Source organism: Melopsittacus undulatus, chromosome 16 (assembly GCF_012275295.1).
Source record: "Melopsittacus undulatus isolate bMelUnd1 chromosome 16, bMelUnd1.mat.Z, whole genome shotgun sequence".
NCBI classification, from domain to species: Eukaryota; Metazoa; Chordata; class Aves; order Psittaciformes; family Psittaculidae; genus Melopsittacus; species Melopsittacus undulatus.
This window is the reverse complement of record NC_047542.1, coordinates 288,953-309,288: the sequence shown is the minus strand read 5'-3', so window position 1 is coordinate 309,288 and position 20,336 is coordinate 288,953. Positions and strand designations below refer to the sequence as shown.

Below are 20,336 nucleotides of genomic sequence, written 5' to 3'. Positions count from 1 at the left end.
TGACCACGCTCACTGAGGCCATCGTGTCTCCAAACCCCTTGTGGCTGGCTCCAGGGTGCTGAAAACCTTTTCCTCTGTCCCCTGGTTCAGTTCCCTGGGAAATGCCCTTTCTGGTGGATACAGGCTGCATCTGCTCCTGCTCGGGTGCTCCATGGGGCTGTGATTCCCAGAGATGCTTTGGGAAGCCCTCAGCCATCCCTATTCCATGTGAGAAGCCACATCCCCGGCTAACGGAGCCTGTTGATGGGGGTCCCAGAGCCCCATGTCCCCACTCCTCACCACCCCACTGGGTGCCTGCAGGGCCATGTTCCCCCATTGCCAGCCCATGCTCGGGGGCAGCCCAGCATCCACCTCCTTCTCTGGTGCCTTGCAGCGGCTCTCCAACGGCTCAGTGCACCCGGATGATGAGGCAGGGCGGGTGGTGGAGCTGCAGGAGCTGTTGGAGAAGCAGAACTATGAAGTGGTCCAGGCCAAGGAGCGCATCTCTGCATTGGCTGCCAGTGTTGCTGAGCTGGAGGAGGACCTCGGCACCGCCAGGAAGGATCTGATCAAGTCGGAGGAGATGAGCAGCAAGTACCAGAGGGACCTCCGTGAGGTTAGACCCTGCCCTCTCACACTGCCAGGCCTCTTGCAGAGGCATCCACAGCAGTTTCCACATGCTTTGGGCTGGGAAGGGATTGGAGCTTCTGTTGTACACAGGGTTCCACAAAAGAGGCCGCTGCCTCTGGGAGGTTGTCCCCAAGCCCATCAGCAGAGCATCCCTGAGGTTATAAGCAGACACTGAGATACCCAGCTGTGCTGCAGATCTGGGGCACTGAGCTGTGGCCATCCTGGAAGGTGCTGCTGTGATTGCTTGGCTCTCCCATTATTGTGGAGCAGGGTTTTCATGGCATGCTTGGACTCGGGGCTGGGCGGCCCAGTTATTGCCAGGTTGGTGGTCACAGATCAGGGTGTGACAGCCCCATCACTTCCACAGGCCCTGGCTCAGAAAGAGGACATGGAGGAGAGGATCACCACACTGGAGAAGCGCTACCTGGCAGCCCAGCGAGAAGCCACCTCCATCCATGACCTCAATGACAAGCTGGAAAGCGAACTGGCCAACAAGGAGTCCCTGCACCGCCAGGTACCAAATGTGCATCCAAGCACTCCCCATGACCCCGGGCACTTGGGAGGGAGAAGTGGGTGCTGGGGACGGGACCAGCCTCGGTGCTGGGCACCCATCCTGCCCTGTCCCACAGTGTGAGGAGAAGGCCAGGCACCTGCAGGAGCTGCTGGAGCTGGCAGAGCAGAAGCTGCAGCAGACGATGCGGAAGGCAGAGACGCTGCCCGAGGTGGAAGCAGAGCTGGCTCAGCGCATCGCTGCGCTCACCAAGGCAAGTGCTGGGGCACCAGAGCCAAAGGGAGAGCAGGGACCAGGGGAGGAGGCAGCTCTGGCCACCCCGCTGCTCCATGGGTGCCAACCTGCCCTTGGGGCTGTGCTGTCTTCTGCTTCTCGGTGACTGCAGGGACAATGAGCTGGTTTTGAAGTTCTCCACGTGTTCTGCATGGATGGGGCTTGCTCCCTTCTCTCTGCTTCCTTCTCCAAGGCATTGATGGTCCTGTTGGGGTAGATGCCCTTTGGCTTGTGCTGTGATCACTCTGGGATGAGGAGGAAGAGGAAGGACCCAGGGTGGATGTGGGAAGGTGCAGGCCTGGAGGGAGGTTGGATGCACCAGCCCTGCGCTTCCTGGGTGCTGCGGCATGTGCCTGGTTCTGCACAGAGCACCTCCAGCTCCCATCACCTTGCTATCAGGGCTGGTTTGGGCTCACAGCACACAGCCAACCATGGCAGGGATGCAGGCAGTGGGAGAGAGCCTTCCATCCTGGGAAGGATGCAGATGCAGGGATGGAAGGAGGGATGCAGGAAGGTCTGCATGCTTTTGGGGAGCATCATCCGAGAGGGCTGCTCTGCTTTTCCCAGGCAGAAGAGAGGCACGGGAGCATCGAGGAGCACCTCCGGCAGCTGGAGAGTCAGCTGGAGGAGAAGAACCAGGAGCTGGCCAGGGTAAGTGGTGCTCAGCCTGTATGGGGGCTCCTGGTGAGTCCTGATCTGGTTAATTCTTCCCCATCCAGGATCTCTTAAACTAGAGCCAGCAGGAGCTCGTGAAGCTCTGCTGTGATTTCCCTCTCTCCCAGGCATCCAAGCACTGCTGTTAACATGCCACATCCCTCCTCTCCCAGCATCACCCCTTGGGGCAAGCTGGGACCCCAGATACAGGGAGGAGAAGGGGAGTCTCCAGCAGCACTTCCCCAAGCCTGGATCAGCAGCAGGATGAGACCAAAGGTGCTGTCCCTTAAAGAGACAGTGAGGCTGAGCTGATGCGTCATGGGCTGCACAGTCCCTGCTGTGCTCCTTAGCCAGTGGCTGGGCCGTCCATGCAGGAGGTTGTGATGCTCATTTCCCAGGTTGCTCAGGTGGGATTACAGCCCCTGGGAAGCCCCAGGTTGGTTTGGCCTAGGACAGACCTTTGCCAATCCAGAGGATCAGCACCCATTGGGGTCTGGAATGTTTCCCCTCGCATAGTGTAGCTGTCCCTGGTTGCAGAGGGGCAGGCAGGACAGGAATCCTGTCCTCTCTCCTGTTCATCCCTGGCTGGGGGATGCAGAGCCCAGCAGAGCCGCAGTAGAGAGGCTGATCTGTGCTGTCCCCAGCAGCAGGGATGGGGTGGCAGGAGGAGCTCACGTGTTGCTGTTGGCTCCTTCAGGCTCGGCAGCGGGAGAAGATGAACGAGGAGCACAACAAGAGGCTCTCAGACACCGTGGACCGGCTGCTGAGCGAGTCCAACGAGCGGCTGCAGCTCCACCTCAAGGAGAGGATGGCAGCCTTGGAGGAGAAGGTAGCGCTGGGGGTCCTCTGGGGGGGGCTGAGGGGGATCTGCATGGTCTGCAGCCCCTCGGGCACAGAGCCTCAGCCACAGCACAGGGGTTTGGAGGTGTCTGTGCAGGGATGGAGAGATGGGCCCATGCAGGGGTGGAGAAATGGTCCCACACAGGGGTGGACAGATGATCCCATGCAGGATGCCAGCTGGGCACTGGGGCCGATGGAAGCACCGGGAAGCGTGCCCTACATCACACCCAACACTGCCACTGCCTTCCACCTCCAACAGCAGTAGGATTTGTCCTGCTCCTCTCCCTCACTTCCCTGTGTCTCTTCTGGCTGTCCAAGCAAAACCCTGCTGCATTTTGCAGGTGAAAATGCAGTGTTCATCCTCTCCCACCTGCCCATCCCCTCCACATGCTGCCTTCAAACCTCCCTGTCTACAGCCCCGACTGCTCTGCCTGCTCCAAGCCAGGGCAGAGCCCATGAGCAACTCCCAGCTCCCACCCTGGGGCACTGGGCTTTCCTTTGAGGAGCCAGCAGGAATTGCTGCTGCTTCCCAGCATGAATGCAATTAGCTGGGAGAGCAGGTGGCTCAGAGCAAGGATGAACCTCACAGTGCCAATGGGAGGTCGGGCCTTGATAATTCACCTCTATTGGGTTCCTGCAGGGACCAGGCTCCCCTTAGTGAGTCAGAGCACAGAGGGCTTGCATCCCACAGCTGATGCCTTCAGGACTGGGTCTGTCTCTCCTGCTGCTCTGCAGCTCCTGTCCCCAACCACATGTGGCTGTGCCAACATGTCCAGGCATTCAGCAGATAGGTCCAAGTGGCTCTGGGTAAAGAGCAAGACCTAACACATGGGGCTGAGTCCAGATTTCCACCCCAGCAAACAACAAGGACCAGAGTGGTAGTGCATCATCTGCTCCTGCTGCTGGCACTGGCTCACCCAGAGCTTCTCCAGGTCTTTGCAGGCAAAAGTGATCCAAACCAGAGCACTAGATCAGGAAGCTGCAAACACATCTGCTTTCCCCCTGCTTCTTTGCCTATGTAGAGGATGTTTTTGCCCTTGATCCAGCCCAAGGAGTTCATCTCCTCTCAGATGCATTTCCTGATGTTGAAGCCCTGTCCTTCAAACCTCTAATCACCATGTGCCCTCCATGGCCATGGTGCTGGTGTGGGGCAGGAGCTGAGTGAGGGCAGCCCTGCTTGAGGAGCAGGGGGTTTGCAAAGCAGAGCCATTGACAGGTAGGTGAGGAGATGCTCGGTGGCCATCGCTGTCCCGCGGGCCAGGCAGTCCCATGCTGGCCATACCCAGGAGGCCGTTTCCTAAATGGTCTCTCTTTTTCTTTCCTGTTTTTGTTCCCTTTTCTTTTTGTTTCGTTTTCCAAAGAACACTTTGTTACAAGAGCTGGAAAATACCCAAAAGCAGATAGAGGAGCAGCAGCACGACAAGGTAAATGCGGTTGCAGGGAGCCTGCCCCAGTGACTGCGCTTCCTCGCTCCTAATTCCTGGCTAGTGGCAGTCGTGGCTCCTAAAATGCCCTAGTTTTGGAGGAGCTGGGATCCCAAAGCACCCAGGAGCAGGAGGCCACAAACTAAGCCATGCAGTGGGTGGATGGAAGCTGCCACCCACCCCTCTGGAGACCCCTGGTTTGGTTCCCTGACAGGCATGTTCAGTCCCATCTCCATGTTTCTATCCCGTTCATCCATCCCCAGCTCCCTGAGGACAGCAGTGAGGCTGAGATGGCTCCACCTCAGGCAGCCACATCCCTTTCACTCCTGAGGCTTTCTCAAGCCCCTCACTCCAACTGGGGGAAGATGTGCCCCATGCCCAGCTTGCAGAAGGCCCTGTAGCTCTTCACACCTTCCTTGCTCTCACATAAAGCATCCAAGTAGGGTCTGCAACACGAGTCCACCACGTTGGCCTGTGCCGGAAAGCTGGAGGGTTACGGCTTTTTGAAGCAATGGGAGTTATGGGATATGCCCCATGTTTCATGCATGGTTGATTTCCCCCTTGCCCAGGGCCTTGCTCTCCCAGCTGCTCCCAGCATCCCAATCCTCATGCTTCCCAGCCGTGGCTGCTGGGTAAGGTCTGGTTCCAGGCAGAGGCAAAGCCCCAAGACCTTCATGATGCTGCTTGCACTTTGCCCACTCTGGTTCAGCCTCTTTGTCCCTGGGAATGGATCCTGCTGGGCTGGATGATCCATCTCCCTGCCTCCCTTCCCGCTCACGTCTCCTGTAGGATAGCACAGCCACATAGTGCAGGCACAGGTTCCTGTGAGGATGGGACTGGCAGCAGGAGAGACAGGACCAGCAGCCCATTTGGCCAACTGGTCCCTCACTGCTGGCCCCGCACATGCAGTGTGGAGCAAACCCAGAGCATCCCAGTGGGACTGATCTTCCTTCATCTCTCAAAGCAGCATCGCTTCAAGCACGCTTGTGTCTGTCTGTCTGGCCTGTGATCACTTCCTCCCTCTGCGGCATCACCCCAGCATCGCCATTCATTGTCGCCTGCATGAGCTGTTTCTTTCCTGATGTGCCAAAGGTGCCTTAAACCTGGGATGGGGGTTTTGAAAGGAAATAGAAACCTGGGAATAGCTAAGGATGTGGATTGCCCCAAACCTGGCTACTCCTCAGAGCAAAACCAACCCCTGTCTCTTGTCTCACCCCGAACAGCGGCGGTTGTCTGATGAGATCGACAAACTGAGGCTGGAGGTTGATCAGCTCAAGACCAGGAGTGGGACGTTCGTGGAGAGCGTGCACACAAGGTAAGGGCAGAACCCCACCAGCCTCTGCTTGAGCCCTGCACCCATGGCTTTGGCCCCAAAACGCTGATGGCATCAAGCACTTCTGGTTTCACCAAGCTGCAGGGTGGTTCACGCAGCAGAGTCAGTGTCCTCACCATGGGACAGAGACTGTTGAGAATAGCCCAGCCCAGCTGAACAGGCCGAAAGTTGCTCTTTTAAGGGCAAAAAACCCACTGGGCATCATTTCTTTTTCTGCACAAAGGACTTAGGGCTTAATCCTCTATGAAAGCTGTGTATTCACCAAACACCTTTCCCTTTGTGGAGTGTGGGGATGGAGAAGGAGAATCTCTTTTTGAGGTGTTGCAGGCAAAGAAGAATGAACCCCCCATTTTTACCCCTCCTTTCCACAATGCTTCCCCCCTACCCTTCCACTTAAAGTCCTCTGGGAGATGGGGAGCAGCCCAGAGCACCAGGAAGAGAGGTGAGTGCCTCAGGCCTCAGCCCCCAGCACTGACCAGGGTACCCAGCACTGGAGGGGGGTAAAGCAGGGGGCTAGAATAGGAGGGTGACAGCACAACATGCTCCCCAGTGTGCTGCTGCAGCCGCCTGAGACACAGCATCCTCTCCTGAGCATCATGTCTGTTGTGGAGAGAAGAAGGAGGATGAGGGAGAGTTTATGAGGCCGAAGGGTAGCTGAGTGCCAGAGGAGTGTGTGGGGCATGTGTGGGACCTCTTTGTATGGGGCTGTAAGAACAAGATGGACATTTGTGTTTAGCTTTGTTTCTGGGAGGAAATAGCAGCAGACAGCTTGAGTTACAGAGGGCAGAGTAATCCCCCCGCTGAAATGTCAGCTTTTGTCTGAGGCGCCTTTATCTGGTTTTAGCTCAGAAGCAGCTTGTCAGTGGCTCCACAGCTTAAATCCCCTTGAAACTTGGGCCGTGCCTTCGTGTGCAGACACCAAGCTGACGCCAAGCAGAGCTGCTCCTGTCAGTGCCTTTGTCTGGCCTTGGTGGGATGCTGGGGCAGGGAGGCACTGCAAACCAGAGCCACCATGCTGGTGAACACTGATCTGCCTTGGGCGACTGCTGTTGTCATCCTCCATCGAAACCCCTCGTGCTTCCCGTAGCAATGCCCATAGGAATGATGACCCCGTGCTCTGGGAAGGTGCTGGGCTCAGCTGTGGGGTCGGGTGTTCAGGGTGAGGAGGAGCAGCCAGGCGACAAAGAGATATGCATCGAATACCACGGTGGCAAAAAGCCACATGTTCCATAGCTGCTGTGTTGCTCTACCTGGCATGGGGACCTGCTCCCAGGCACCAGGCTGAGCATGGAGGAGGATGAAGAAGTGCTAGCCGGCTTCTGCTGGAAGATCCCAAATGATGCCCATGTCCCTGCACTTGGAAGATCTGTTTCAGACGGGATTTTATTCAATATTTTTAACATGAAAATGTTAAAGAAAACATAAAAAAGAGGAGAAAAGCTCCCTGGGGGAGAAAAGCTCCAGCTCTGGAGCGCAGGGATGGAGAAGGCAGGCACAGAACGTGCTGTACATGTGAGGTGCAAGCTGTTCTCAAGAGGGAAGGACAGGAGGGGACTGCTCAGCCCACGGCTTCACAGCAGACCCACTGCACAGGGTGGTTTTCTGCAGGGCTGGCTGGATGCCCTGGTGGGTACCACGAAGAGGGGGGAGGTAGCAGCAGGGTAGGGCCTAGGGCTGAGCTTCCTACAATGTGTGAGCACATCTCCAGGGCAAGCATGGGGGGAATGGGGCACCTTTTTCTGGAGCCTTGGGTTTGCATCATTTAGAGAATCCCAGAGTGGTTTGTGTTGGAAGGGACCCTAAAGCTCATCCTGTTCCAATCCCCTGCCACAAGCAGGGACACCTTCCACTAGAGCAGCTTGCTCCAAGCCCCATCCAACCTGGCAAGAGATGCAGAACACCAGGCATTACTGGGGTGGACATGCCAGGGTGGCCTCATCTTCCTCCTCTGTCCTCAGCAAGCCTGGGCTGCAAGGGGAGCAGCCTGGGGATGAGGGCATCCCTGCATGGAGCAGTGTCTCCAACAGGGCTCTTTGCCTGCAGGTCCCATATGGGCAGCACCACGGACCTGCGCTTCCCACTGAGTGCCGTGGTCCATGGTCCCACTGAGCCCTTTGGGACAGCCCCAGGTCTGCCTCGGGCACAGAAGGGACGATTTGCTGCCCGGCGAGAGGAGCCAGCCAAGGTAACCCATCTTCATGGGGTCTCATTGGGCTTGGGGTCCCCTCTTGCCTTGCATGTCAGTCTCATGCCCTGGGGACGTGAGGGTAAAATGGGAGGCAGGGTTTTTCCCATTGGGTTGCATTGAGTTGTAACTGTTGTGTGGAGCTCTCCAGTTTGGCTTTTGGAGACATGGAGAGCCATGGAGGACCAGTGGATCTTGTTCTCTCCAGGACTGGGAGCAGGCTCAGGCTGGCAGTGTCCTGGCCACGGGGCCTCATGCCTTTGACAGCGACCCGGAGATCTCCGATGTGGATGAGGATGACCGTGAGACGCTTTTCAGCTCCATGGATGTGCTCTCCCCTGGTGGGCACTCGGATGCCCAGACGTTGGCCATGATGCTCCAGGAGCAGCTGGATGCCATCAATGAGGAGATAAGGTAGGGCAAAACCCATCACTGCCTTGCTCTGAAGTGGCTCTGGAGGGGGGGCATCAAACTTCCAGGAGATGGGAGGAGGCTCTGATGCCCTAAAATTGAGGTCTTGGTCCAGCTTCAGCCAGGGAAATGGCTCCAGGACATCCAGCCCCATCCTGCACATGGTTTATGTGGATCCTGATGGGTCGGTATAAAGATCCTGATCCTACTATTCCTGGAGCTCAGGGGCTTGAGTCACAGCACCCAAGGCACATCTCCCCTGGGTAGGGGGGATGTGGTGCTGGGAGGTGTGAGGTGATTCCTCGGTGAGGAGCCAAGAGCCCTGAACCCCTCTGCTCCCTCAGGATGATCCAAGAGGAGAAGGAATCCACCGAGCTCCGTGCAGAGGAGCTGGAGACGCGTGTCACGAGCGGCAGCATGGAGGGGCTCAACCTCACCCAGCTCTGCAAGAGGGCATCCATCCCCACCTCACTGACAGCCCTGTCCCTGGCCAGCTCATCCCCCCCACTCAGCGGCCGCTCCACCCCGAAGCTGAGCTCCCGCAGCGCCGCTCAGGACCTCGACCGCATGGGGATCATGACGTTGGTGAGGAGGAGGAGTGGGGTGGACGTGGGGCTTGGATGGGGCGTGTGGGTGGCTTCTGGGGTGGGAGCGGTGCCCCCGGCACCCGCACGGCTCTGGGATGGGCTCTGGGATGGGGGTGCCTGGCCCTGGGACTGCGCTGTGGGGTGGGGCGGGGGGGTTTCTCCATTAACTGCCCCCCTTTCTGTGTCTCTCTCGCTTTCCCCCTTGCAATCAGCCCAGCGACTTGAGGAAGCACCGGAGGAAACTGCTAGTGAGTGGCTCCCATCCCGTTGGTTTTTGTCCAAGCCCCTTTTCCAGCCTGCTCCTGGCTTTGTCCACACCAGGTCAGGGTGCAGCAGGCGCGGGATGGAGCTGGGGACCCCAGGGATTCAGCAGGAGGATCTTGGGGATCCCATAAGGTGCTTGGAGATGTGCTGGCTGGCAGCCTGGGGGGTGCTGGCAGGACATGGGGAGGTTCAGAAAAGCCACTGGGTCCTCAAACACTGTGTGTCCCCTCTGGCAACTGGGTGTCTTTGGGACATTCCCATCTGTGCTCCTCAGAGCCCTCTGCTGAGGGCCAGCAGCTTCTGTCCTCACACACACTGACCTGGACCACAGGGCTGCATCCCCTCTCCTTCCTATTCCCCATACGGCCACATCCTCCCCATCTGTTTGGGCATCTCAAGCCATTGCCACAGCTCTAGTTGAGGCCAATCCTGGAGCGTGGCAAAGCCTCCAGGCTCAGGTGGCTCTTTTGGCCATGCCTCCGTGGAGCAAGAGAGAGGCAGGCAGCAGGGCAAGGATGGAGTTGGGCTTTGGCCACCCAGCCTCATCACTTCTCTGCCTGTTCAGTCTCCTGCAGCTCGGGATGAAAGCCGAGAGGATAAAACCACCATCAAATGTGAGACGTCCCCCCCATCCTCACCCAGAACACTGCGGCTGGAGAAGCTGGGCCACCCTGCGCTCAGCCAGGAGGATGGGAAGAGGTACGTGGAGCATCTTTGGGTCTCTCAGCGGTGCTTGCTCTGTTGGTTTGAGGATTTACATGGGGCAAGCGTGGGACTGTGGGGAGGGCTCGGGTTTGCCATGGGCTTGTGCTCTGCTCGGCAATAACCTGAAGGCTTTGCTGTTCCTCTCCCTCCTCCATCCCCAGCTCGCTGGAGGAGCAGGCCAGCAACCCCAGCAGCAACAGCAGCCAGGACTCCTTGCACAAGGGCTCCAAGAGGAAGGGGATCAAATCCTCCATCGGGCGCTTGTTTGGGAAAAAGGAGAAGGGTCGTTTGATCCAGCTGAGCAGAGAAGGGGCCACGGGGCAGGGTCCGTGAGCAGCCCCATTCCTGCGCGTGCCGGGCTCTTGGCCCTCTCTGGCATCGGGGTGCTCTTGGGGTGACCAGTGGAGGAGCAGGGACACCCCTGCTGCTCTGAGGATAGCGGGACCACTGGCTCTGGGCAGTGGAGTCCTGGAGTTTCTGCCTTTTGGCCATTTCTGGCCTGAGCGTGGTACCACTCGTGATGCTCTGCAAGAGCTGCAGTGAGCATAGTGACCCCACATCACTGTGTCCTATCTTTAATGTCCCCAGATCTGCTTCCCTCCCCATAGGACCTTCTTGATTTTGCAGAGCCCATTGGTAGGAGCTGCTTTTCCACTTCACTGCTTTGATATTGAGCATTTTGAAATGGGAGGGATGGCAGGCTGGGATCCCCTGGGGCTATGCAGGGGGGCTGTGAGGGTGGGTTGGAAATGGAGACTGTCACCCCCTGTACATCCCCAGCACCCTGGGATGGGGGTTGTGACATTGCCCACGCTAGCCCTGGGGATGTCGTGCTCACCCAGGGGATGTCACATTGACCCCAGGCTGTCTTGCTTGGCCAACAGTGCTGCTGACTGACGTGGAGGTGGGCATGCAGGACCCTCTGGGGCTTGGCAAGTTGGGTGCTCAGGCCGAGAAGGATCGTCGCCTGCGGAAGAAGTGAGTGAACCTCCTTCCCTGCCCCAGCAAGGAGATGTCCTGCCCCATGGCCAAGAAGCCATGAATGGGAATTGTTGGAAAGACTTCTCATCTTCACCCTCTCTTGAGCCCTGTTAGCTCCTTTAGTGCTGTGCTACCAGCTGGTTCTTAGTGCCCATGGTCTATTCCCTTTCAAGAGCGGCTTCCTTCTGTACAAGTGCTCAGTGAATCACTCTGCTTCTGTTCCCTCCAGGCATGAACTCCTGGAAGAGGCTCGGAGGAAAGGATTGCCCTTTGCTCACTGGGATGGCCCCACTGTTGTCTCCTGGCTGGAGGTAAGGCAGAGCATGCCCATGCATTGTCTCCAGGCACTGACAGCTTTGCTATTGCTGCTGGTCTGTAGTGTGCTCCCCTGGCAGTGGTACAGCACCCACAGTCCCACCATGCTTGGTCCATGCACATGGTTGGTGGTTGCAGAACCTGAGGGTGCAGAGCAGATCCTCAGATCTTTCACATATTCCATTGAGTTGTGGTTTGAGTAGAGCTGAGAGCTGAAATCCTCAGTGGGTGCTGCATCCATCAGATCTAGCGATGCTGGGCTGCCCACATGCCATCTGTGCAACAGAAAAGGAACCCCATGAGGCTCTTCAGCTTTGATACGAGGTTAGAGCTAAAGCAGAAGCTCTTCCCTGTGGGGGTGCTGAGGCACTGGCACAGGGTGCCCAGAGAAGCTGTGGCTGCCCCATCCCTGGCAGTGCTCAAGGCCAGGTTGGACACAGGGGCTTGGAGCAGCTGCTCCAGTGGAAGGGGTCCCTGCCCGTGGCAAGGGTTGGAGCTGAATGGGCTCTAAGGTCTCTTCCAACCCAACCCATTCCATGATTCTATGATTCAAACAGGAGGGCCCTGATGCTAGCAGGTTTGGTCAGGGGAGGTGACCCAGGCACTCACTGCTGTGCCCTGTGTTGCAGCTCTGGGTGGGGATGCCAGCCTGGTACGTCGCCGCTTGCCGAGCCAACGTGAAGAGCGGAGCCATCATGTCAGCCCTGTCGGACACGGAGATCCAGCGGGAGATTGGCATCAGCAACGCTCTGCATCGCCTCAAGCTGCGCCTGGCCATCCAGGAGATGGTCTCACTCACCAGCCCCTCAGCACCACCCACCTCCCGCACCGTAAGTGCTGGTCCATTGGCCACCATGGAGCCGGGCAGGCACGGCCATGGAGGGTGTGATGGTTCCTCATGGACCACTCAAACCAGCAGACACTCGGCCTTAGGCACAGAGATCATTGATGGCCATTGAGTGGGAAGCGCTTTCCTGTCCTGAGGCACCAGCAAATGGTCTTGTCCTTGCTCTCAGAGGTTGTCAGCAAGAGGTTGGCCCCATTGAGCAGCCTGCAAAGAGCAAAGCTCAGGGGCTGCCTTATCTGGAGAGGAGAGACCCATCCAGCCAGCACGTGTGTGACTCACGGGGCTGGTTGTGCACAGCCTCAGTCATTGCCACTCAAGCCTTTTCCTGGGACTGTGTGAAATCCCTGGGGCAAGTCAGAGGAACTGGAGATCCCTGGATAGGACATGGAGAGGATGGAGGGATCATGTCTTGTGCTGGTTCCCAAACCCCTCGAGGGCTTAGTGGTGCCCCAGTAATGCCAAGAAACATCTGTAGCAACGCAGGCAGCAAAAAGAAAGGCCCCAAGCACGCTGTGTGCCCCTCAGATGGCCATGGCTGGGGTCACAGCTCATAGAGACAAGCCTGCAGGCTCTGTGAGCATAACACCAAAGTATAAAGGCAGCCAAAGGGCCTTGCTGTGCTCTTTGTGGCTGCACAGATAGCCCAGGTTCCCCATGGGCAGCAGGATGCCACCAGCCTGAGCTGCAAGGAAGCTGCAAGATGTCCCTAGTACTGCTCCAATCCTCCATCAGCCTGCACAGGGCTTGGCTCCAGCACGGTTGGGAACGAGGGCACGGCTCTATGGGGGTTTATCCTGACCTCTCCACTCTTTTCCCTGCAGTCCTCTGGAAACGTCTGGGTCACCCACGAGGAGATGGAGAACCTGGCAACTTCCACCAAGACGGTGAGGCTGCCCAGCCCCACTGCCTATCAGTTACTGTACCGAGCTCCGGGCGTGCATTAACACACTAACCCTGGAGGGGAAGGAGATCTCTGCTGCATCTCATGTGTCAGCTCTTGGCCATGCAGCTGCTTAGAAACCATCTTTCAACCTTTAATAGCCAACAAGTTCTAGAACTGCCTTAAACCCCATCAGATGGGTTTGCCTTTGCCCCTGTGGGTTTCTAGAGTGGCTTGGCTGTCAGTTGTGAGTTAGAGAAGTGAAAGACAAAGCTCAAGGGTGATCTCAAGACAGATGCATGAGATTGAGTCCTACATTGCTCATTCTGCACCCACAAAAGCCACTGTCGAATCTCTCATTGACACCCAAACATTGTCCCCATTCTCTGTCACCCTGACAGGTTGGAGTCCCTCGGTGGGATGTGGCTGTGCTCCCAAAACCTCTGGCTCCTTTGGAGAGACGTAGACATGTAGTGGATGTTTAAAAGACCCCATGTGCATGTCTCAGAGCAGGGCCAGCATTTTGGGTTTGTTGTTGTGTGAACTGGGGCATTTCAGTGCAGCTTTTGTCTGCTGGTTGAGTAACACAGACCTTCAACCAAGCGGGAGTCTTCTGGGGAAGGATTGCTCAGAGTTGCAGCAGGGAAATGACACTTTCCCTTGGTTGGTTTTATAGGGTTGAGCAACACCAGCACAGCTTGACAAGGGAGGAAACAGCTACAAAATTGGGTTGGGAAACCCCTCTGTGTGTTGGGACCCATGAGCTGAAGCTTAGGTTTCTGTCTGCATCCCTCCATCTTTGGGGACATGGGAGTTACCATTTGGTACCCATACAGGGACAGGAGGATGCTCAGGGGCTTGGAGCACTTCCTGCATGAAGACAGGCTGAGAACATTGGAGCTGTTCAGCCTGGAGAAGAGAAGCTGCGTGGAGACCTCAGAGCAGCTTCCAGTGTCTGAAGGGGGCTCTATAGGGACTGTAGCGACAGGACAAGGGGTGATGGGTTCAGACTGAAATGGGAAGTTCAGGTGGGATCTAAGGAGGAAGCTCTTTACTGTGAGGGTGGTGAGGCACTGGAATGGGTTGCCCAAAGAAGTGGTGAGTTCTCCATCCTTGGCAGTGTTCAAGGCCAAGGTGTTTCCAACCCAAATTGCCCTATGATTCTATGATATTACCCAGGGAAGATGTATGATGACCCTGAGTGTCTGCCACTGTATCTTTATAGCTCAGTTCACGGTGCAGAACCACCAGGTACTGACTTGATTTGTCCTTTCTATTGACATGCTGCATGTGTCACACTTAGGACACAGAGGAAGGCAGCTGGGCACAGGTGAGGTCCCCGTGTCACCCTTCTCCGTGGCGGTACGTGGGGTGGATAGGGATGGGAGGGAGAGCTGGACACCATGGGGCACCAGGGAGATGAGCTTGGGGCATCGGTATTCACCCCATCCTTGTTGGTGTCTGAACCTGCACCTTATGGTTGCTCCTCTGAGCCACCTTCCAATGGCAGAGTGGTCCTCCTGAAGCTACTGGGGCCCAGTGTCTTCTGCTTCAGGCAGACTGACCTCTTTTGGGACCTCCTCTGCAAGATGCTGAGCCTGTATTAAACCCCCCACCTAAGAGTGACCAGCTGCCCTGCATGGGAGGTTTATAGCTGCATGGACATTTGGTTTTCACCTTTTTTTTGGTCCCAAGTTCAGGATATAGATCATTTTCCTGAATGGAAAAGGTGGGAGGAAAGAATCCTGATTTGATCCATCTCTTCTGCTTCTAGCACTCTCAAATGACTTCTGGTGGATTTGATTGTGTTTTCAGACCCAGAATCAGCTTGCAGTGAAAGAGTGAAAAGGAATTGATGCTTTTCTGCCCAAAATTGACCTTTTGTTTCATTTTGAAGTCATAAAGTAGATCTTTTGGTGATTTCTGACCTTCTTAAAAACCAGTGTGGGATGCACTGAAACCTTTGTCTTGGTTGTTTCTGGATGAAGCTGGTCATAAAGTCCACTTATCCCTACACTTGCTTTTTGGCTACTGCCTTGTCTCCTTGGGGGACATCAGTAGGACACAGACCGTGGCCAACAGGACCATTCCCTTCCACACAAAGTAGGGTTAAGCTCCTCTGGTCTGGGTTTGGTCCTCAGGACAGTGACCCCAGGCTTCAGCACTGAATTGCCGCTTGTCCCCTGGAGTCTGCAGCTCCACCAAGCACTGGTTTCTCTGTAGCTTCTCTGTTTGCTTCCCTGCAGACACTGGCCTATGGGGACATGAACCACGAGTGGATTGGCAACGAGTGGCTGCCCAGCTTGGGTCTCCCACAGTATCGCAGCTACTTCATGGAGTGTCTGGTTGATGCGCGGATGCTGGACCACCTCACCAAGAAAGATCTCAGAGTGCACTTGAAGATGGTGGACAGCTTCCACCGGTGAGTCCTGTCCTGCAGGACCAGAGCCTGCACAGGGAGCACAGGATGGGGCAGTTTGAGTGATTCTCCCCCATTTTGGCCAGCCCTATTGCTGGAGGATGGCTCTTCTAGGCTAAACTGTGACTCATGGGGCTGTGTCCATGGATCTGCCGGGTCCCCCACACTCCTTCAGTCTGGAGCAATCCCCATGGGCTGGTTCTCCCTTCCCTCTCCAGCCATCAAGCTCAGAGTGTCCTCATTTGGATGCAGGCAGGTAGAACATGGTAGAACTGATGGTGTTGGGAGGGACATTCCCATTTTCCAGCTGGGTTGTGTCTGTCCTGCCTCAACCCTGGACCAAAGCATCCTTCAGGCACAGGGAGGGCAAGCAGGGAAGTGGGTCCCTCCAACCCACCTGCCCCACGGTGCTGAGCCCTCCTGAGGGTTGGTGGTCTCGTGTCCCTGCAGCACCAGCCTGCAGTACGGCATCATGTGCCTGAAGAGGCTCAACTACGACCGCAAAGAGCTCGAGAGGAGGCGAGAAGAGACCCAACATGAAATCAAAGGTCAGCAGCCACCTTGCACCATCCAGCTCCGCAAAAGGAGAGGAGAAACCTCCCAAGAGATGCCCAGGAATGGTCCTTTTCCTATCCCTTACTTTAACACAGCATTTGCCTTGGGAAAAGCCTCATTTCTGAGCAGCCCTGCCCCAAGTGGGGACCTCCCTGCAGTTTTTCCCAATAGATTGCTCCAAGTGCCTTTGTGCAGCTTTACCCCATGGGGAGGGAAGGTGTCACGACAGAAAAGAGCCAGTCTGATCGTCACATCATCTCCTGCCCATTTCAGATGCTCAGGACATGGCTTGCTCAGCCTCCCCTTCCTCACTGCCTGTCCTGAGATTCCCTGCACATCTGCCTGCTGCTTGGATTCCATCTCATTATTGATAATGCCCCTAATTACAGCAGCAGCCGGGGGTTCTTAGGATTCATTTTCACAGTTGTTAGCTCAGCATTCAGTTTGGTAAATGGGAGTGAGCTGCTCCTGGCGCTGGAGCACCCGGTATTGATGCTGGCTTGGGAAGGAGAGTCCCAGGCTCATCCCAGGGCAGTGCAAAAGAGCTCCATCAGGTCCCTGCACAAGGAAGAGCTTGGTCTGAGCTGACTCTGAGCTGTGCCCTCGCTCTTTCACAGACGTGTTGGTGTGGACCAACGACCAGGTCATTCACTGGATCCAGTCCATTGGGCTCCGTGAGTACGCCAACAACCTGGTGGAGAGCGGTGTGCATGGGGCGCTCCTGGCCCTCGATGAGAACTTCGACCACAACAGCCTGGCTCTCGTGCTGCAGATCCCCACGCAGAACACCCAGGTGAGAGCAGGCACCTCGGAGCATCATCAGAGGAGGGTGCCCAGCATGGGACACGGCTGCAGGGGGACTCCACCGGTGCCACCAGCTCAACTCTGCCCTCCAAAGCAGAGCGTTTGGAGGGTGCATGGGCTTTTATCCTCCCATTCTTGGGATGGGAATTTAGGCTGGAAACCATTTTCATCAGTGGGGAATGCTCATTTGCGGTTAATTTCAGGCTCGACAAGTGCTGGAGAGGGAGTTCAACAACCTGCTCGCCTTGGGCACGGATCGGAGGCTGGATGATGTGAGTACCAAGCCTCTCCCATGTCAGGTTAATGCTGAATGCCTGTTCTTGTGCAGGAAAACAGGAAAGGCAGGACCTCTGCTCAGTTCCCTCCTTGTCCAGGGGTGTCAAATAGTGCATCATGGACTCTTTAGAGCAGTTACATGAGCAGTATTAGTGGAATAAGCTAAAACTATTAGACAAGGCCCCAGGGAAAGTGTTGCCAGGCTGTGGATGCAGGTGTGGAAGAGCCTTGTGCATTATTTCAAGCCTCAAGCTGACCTGGCTTCCCTTGCCTGCTGCTTTAATATTGCCTTTTAGAGTCACAGATGTTCTGAGCACAACACATCTGCAGTGGCTGAAGCTGGTGGGTTAGAGAAGCCCCATTAAAGCAGCCAGAAAACTGTTCATACTGAGTCACTAAAGGTGGGAATTCATCTAAACCTCACCTATGTGGAGCTTCCCTCCATGAGATATGAGAGCAGAGCTATTCAGGGCTCTCTTTAGAGCAGATGCTTCCAGATGCCATTATCTCACCAAGGTTATGCATCCCTTGGGGTCTTTAGTGGGGTTCGTGTGTTGATATTTCCAAGGCACCTTTGCAGGCAGGACGGAGAGAAAGGCCATCTGGAAAGGCTGAATCTCATGTCATGGCATCCCAGAGAGGTCTCCTATGTCCTTGGCCTCATTCCCTCGCCCACCTCCGCCCCGTGTCGGTGTCCATGGACAGGCACCCTGCTGGGTATATGAGGGTACCTCAGAGGGGCAGGGGGTCCATAACACACTTCCCTGGCAGGGTGATGACAAGACCTTCCGCCGCACCCCATCCTGGAGGAAGCGCTTCCGTCCACGGGATGTCCACAGCATCAACATGCTCAGTGGCTCTGCCGAGACGCTGCCCGCCGGGTTCCGTGTCACCAGCCTGGTGCCACTGCCCCCCCCGGCCGCCCCTGCCAAGAAGATGCCCCCGGAAGGTAGGTGCCCCCCTCTCCATCCCCACAGCACAGGGTTACTACAGTGTCATTGACTCAGAACCAACCAGGTCAAGTCCAGCCGCTCCCCAGCACTGCCAGGGTCACCACTAACCCATGGCACTGAGGGCCTCGTCTGCAGGATGTGAATGCTTTGGGGATGATGTGGCACCAGGAGAGGAGAGGGACAGGGAACTGCTGGTGGTGATGCTGAATCCGTGTGGTCCTTGAGCTGCAGAGGGTTTTTCAGAAGGGTTACTTCAATCTCTGATCCACCATGATGGAGAAGGCTGGACTGGGAATGAAATGGGGATGCCCATGGCAGGGGGTGGAACTAGATGATCTTAAGGTCCTTTCAAACCTTAATGATACTATGATTCTATGTGTGGCACTCATCCGGGCTAGGGCATCCAGGTCAGAGCCTGCTGGGGTAGCACTGGGGGCTGTCAGGAGTCAGTCTTGTCCATCCTGCCTTTTGGAAGCCATCCCCAAAGGGACTGAATTAACCAGTTCAATTCAGTCGAAGCACTGCAGAGCACTCACTTTCCCAGGGCTGTTGGGTCCTGCTTTGACATTCCTGCTGCCTGTGCTGGCTGTAGTGTGTCTAAGCTGTCCCAGGCTCTGCCCCACCACCACACAACTCCTTTCTACCATGTATCTTGGTCCCTTCCAAGATGTAGGGAGGCCCAAGCTCCAGCCAGGTCCAGGTGGCCAAACGTGCCTCTTCCTTTGACCCTCATCTTCATGTGGCTGCACAGATGCTGCCTAACACAGGCTTTGCTGGGAAGCCTGGGGCTAACTGCAAGCTCTGCTCTTTGACTCCCTTCCAGTTGGTGCCTCTGGGTCCCCAAGGCTGGAGACCTCCACAGTCCGGACGTATTCCTGCTGAGGGTCCACGTGATGGGAACCAGCCCGGCCCTGGGTAAGTGGATTGAGGCCTCAGAGCTGGATGGGGACCAAGAGGAGAGCACGAGACCTCTGCCCAGCATCACCCAGGCAGGATGTCTGCCTTCACCAAGGTTTTCCTTGCCATGGAGCACCACAGAGACCTCAGTCCTGGGGGACAACCTGCTGCTGCTGATGCAAAAGGGATGCCCAGCATCCCAACTGCATCTGGTTTGTCCCATCCCTGGACAGACAGCTGGGGACCCCAGGATGCCATCCTAGATGTGGGGGTCCAACTGGGGTTGTTATAGGCAGGCGCTTCAGAGAGGCTCCTGGGATGTTGCTGTACCCTGGGACGTGCTTTTCCAGTACTAGGATTCATTACTGACTCCACCTGGATTTGTTGGCCTGTGGGTGCAGAGGTGGAGATGAGCCACCATCCTCACGGGGCCTTTCCCACTTTGTTTCTCAGCACATCCCCACTCTCCGTACGGCCACGTGCTGGCTGCCTTTCAGGACAAGAGCCCAGCATGTTCCTTGGCCCAACAGGCACTGCAGTCTCGCTGCTGTGGACCAAAAAGGATGCTCTCCCTTCTGCTTGTGCACCCCACTGCTTCCCCCAGCTCCCCATGGCTCCTGCCTGTGGCTTGTTGCCCACCTCTCCCCGCACTGGCTGCGGATGCACTTGCTGGGTGCCTGCTCCGTGGCTGGCAGAAGCGTGGTGCAATCCAGGGGAGCAACAGAGACACCCCAAAAGTGGGCTGAGATACTTGGAAACCTTCCTCCTGCCTGGTTCGTGTTGCCAATACACCGTGGGCTGCTGCACTGACCTGCGCGAGCCCCAGGCGTCAGGGATGCTGCTGCCCACAGGACTTGAAGCCAAGGAAGATCCAGGCTTGTGAAATTCCTCACGCTGCTGGGCACGGAGCTGCCCCAATGGGGACTGGAGCCAGTGCCAGGGTTGGTGCTGCATGGGATGGAGCAGGGACCAGCCATCATGGGGACAAGGGGGTGACATCTGCCTCGAGGTGGGCAGCTGGGGTGCTGCAGTTTTGGGTGCTGCCAGATGCCACATGGGGGGAGGCTGCATGGGGAAGGGCTGGAATCGCCCCATAGGGCTCAGTGCTGTCTGGGGCAGTACCCAGCATCCATGAGAGAGGGGACACAATGGGGGCACCCAGCACCCCGGGACATGCCTGTCCTTTCCCCTCCGGGTACACAGGAGATGCTCTTCCCCCCCTGCCCCCAGGCTATGGGCAGGGATCTATCCAGGAGGCTCCAACTCTTCCCATTTCTTCCCCGTAGGGTAGGATCTCTTCGTCTCCTCATGCCACGTTTGCCTTGTGTGGCCCCTATTTCTGATGTGATATTTATTGATGGCTGGAATGACCTTATACTTATCATGTGCTGTCTGGAAGTGCAATACCTGAGAGGCTCTACAGTCACCATGTCTTTTCGGTGTATTATTTGCCTAATACAGTATTAAATATTTTTTTAAGTTGAAGAGTCAGTGAGCCCTTTATATTGAGGCCCTATTTCTTTCGTCATATTATTGGTACTGCATGGACTCCAAACCCTGGATCGGGTCAGGAAAGGATGTATGTGTGTTCCAATAAACAGGATTTTAAAGCA

The 20,336-nt window shown here is 56.4% G+C and overlaps 1 protein-coding gene across 3 annotated transcripts in view; it reads left to right on the top strand.

Annotated features, from left to right (window-relative positions):
* PPFIA4 (PTPRF interacting protein alpha 4) overlaps positions 1–20,336 on the top strand; it is a 29,683-nt gene extending 9,347 nt beyond the window's left edge. Inside the window, exons 6-29 of one of the 3 annotated variants that reach the window (XM_031054613.2) lie at positions 374–595; positions 977–1,123; positions 1,239–1,373; positions 1,961–2,044; positions 2,745–2,876; positions 4,249–4,311; positions 5,535–5,626; positions 7,688–7,829; positions 8,038–8,243; positions 8,585–8,825; positions 9,040–9,075; positions 9,657–9,790; positions 9,958–10,121; positions 10,681–10,774; positions 11,007–11,088; positions 11,722–11,922; positions 12,761–12,823; positions 15,066–15,241; positions 15,689–15,786; positions 16,411–16,586; positions 16,801–16,869; positions 17,645–17,822; positions 18,650–18,741; positions 19,177–20,336. In XM_031054613.2, coding sequence (XP_030910473.2) covers positions 374–595; positions 977–1,123; positions 1,239–1,373; positions 1,961–2,044; positions 2,745–2,876; positions 4,249–4,311; positions 5,535–5,626; positions 7,688–7,829; positions 8,038–8,243; positions 8,585–8,825; positions 9,040–9,075; positions 9,657–9,790; positions 9,958–10,121; positions 10,681–10,774; positions 11,007–11,088; positions 11,722–11,922; positions 12,761–12,823; positions 15,066–15,241; positions 15,689–15,786; positions 16,411–16,586; positions 16,801–16,869; positions 17,645–17,822; positions 18,650–18,708 — 2,994 coding nt within the window. In that variant the 3' untranslated portion in view covers positions 18,709–18,741; positions 19,177–20,336. The remainder of the gene's footprint in view (positions 1–373; positions 596–976; positions 1,124–1,238; positions 1,374–1,960; positions 2,045–2,744; positions 2,877–4,248; positions 4,312–5,534; positions 5,627–7,687; positions 7,830–8,037; positions 8,244–8,584; positions 8,826–9,039; positions 9,076–9,656; positions 9,791–9,957; positions 10,122–10,680; positions 10,775–11,006; positions 11,089–11,721; positions 11,923–12,760; positions 12,824–15,065; positions 15,242–15,688; positions 15,787–16,410; positions 16,587–16,800; positions 16,870–17,644; positions 17,823–18,649; positions 18,742–19,176) is intronic. The other 2 variants (XM_034069816.1, XM_034069815.1) reach the window with 2 other exon arrangements.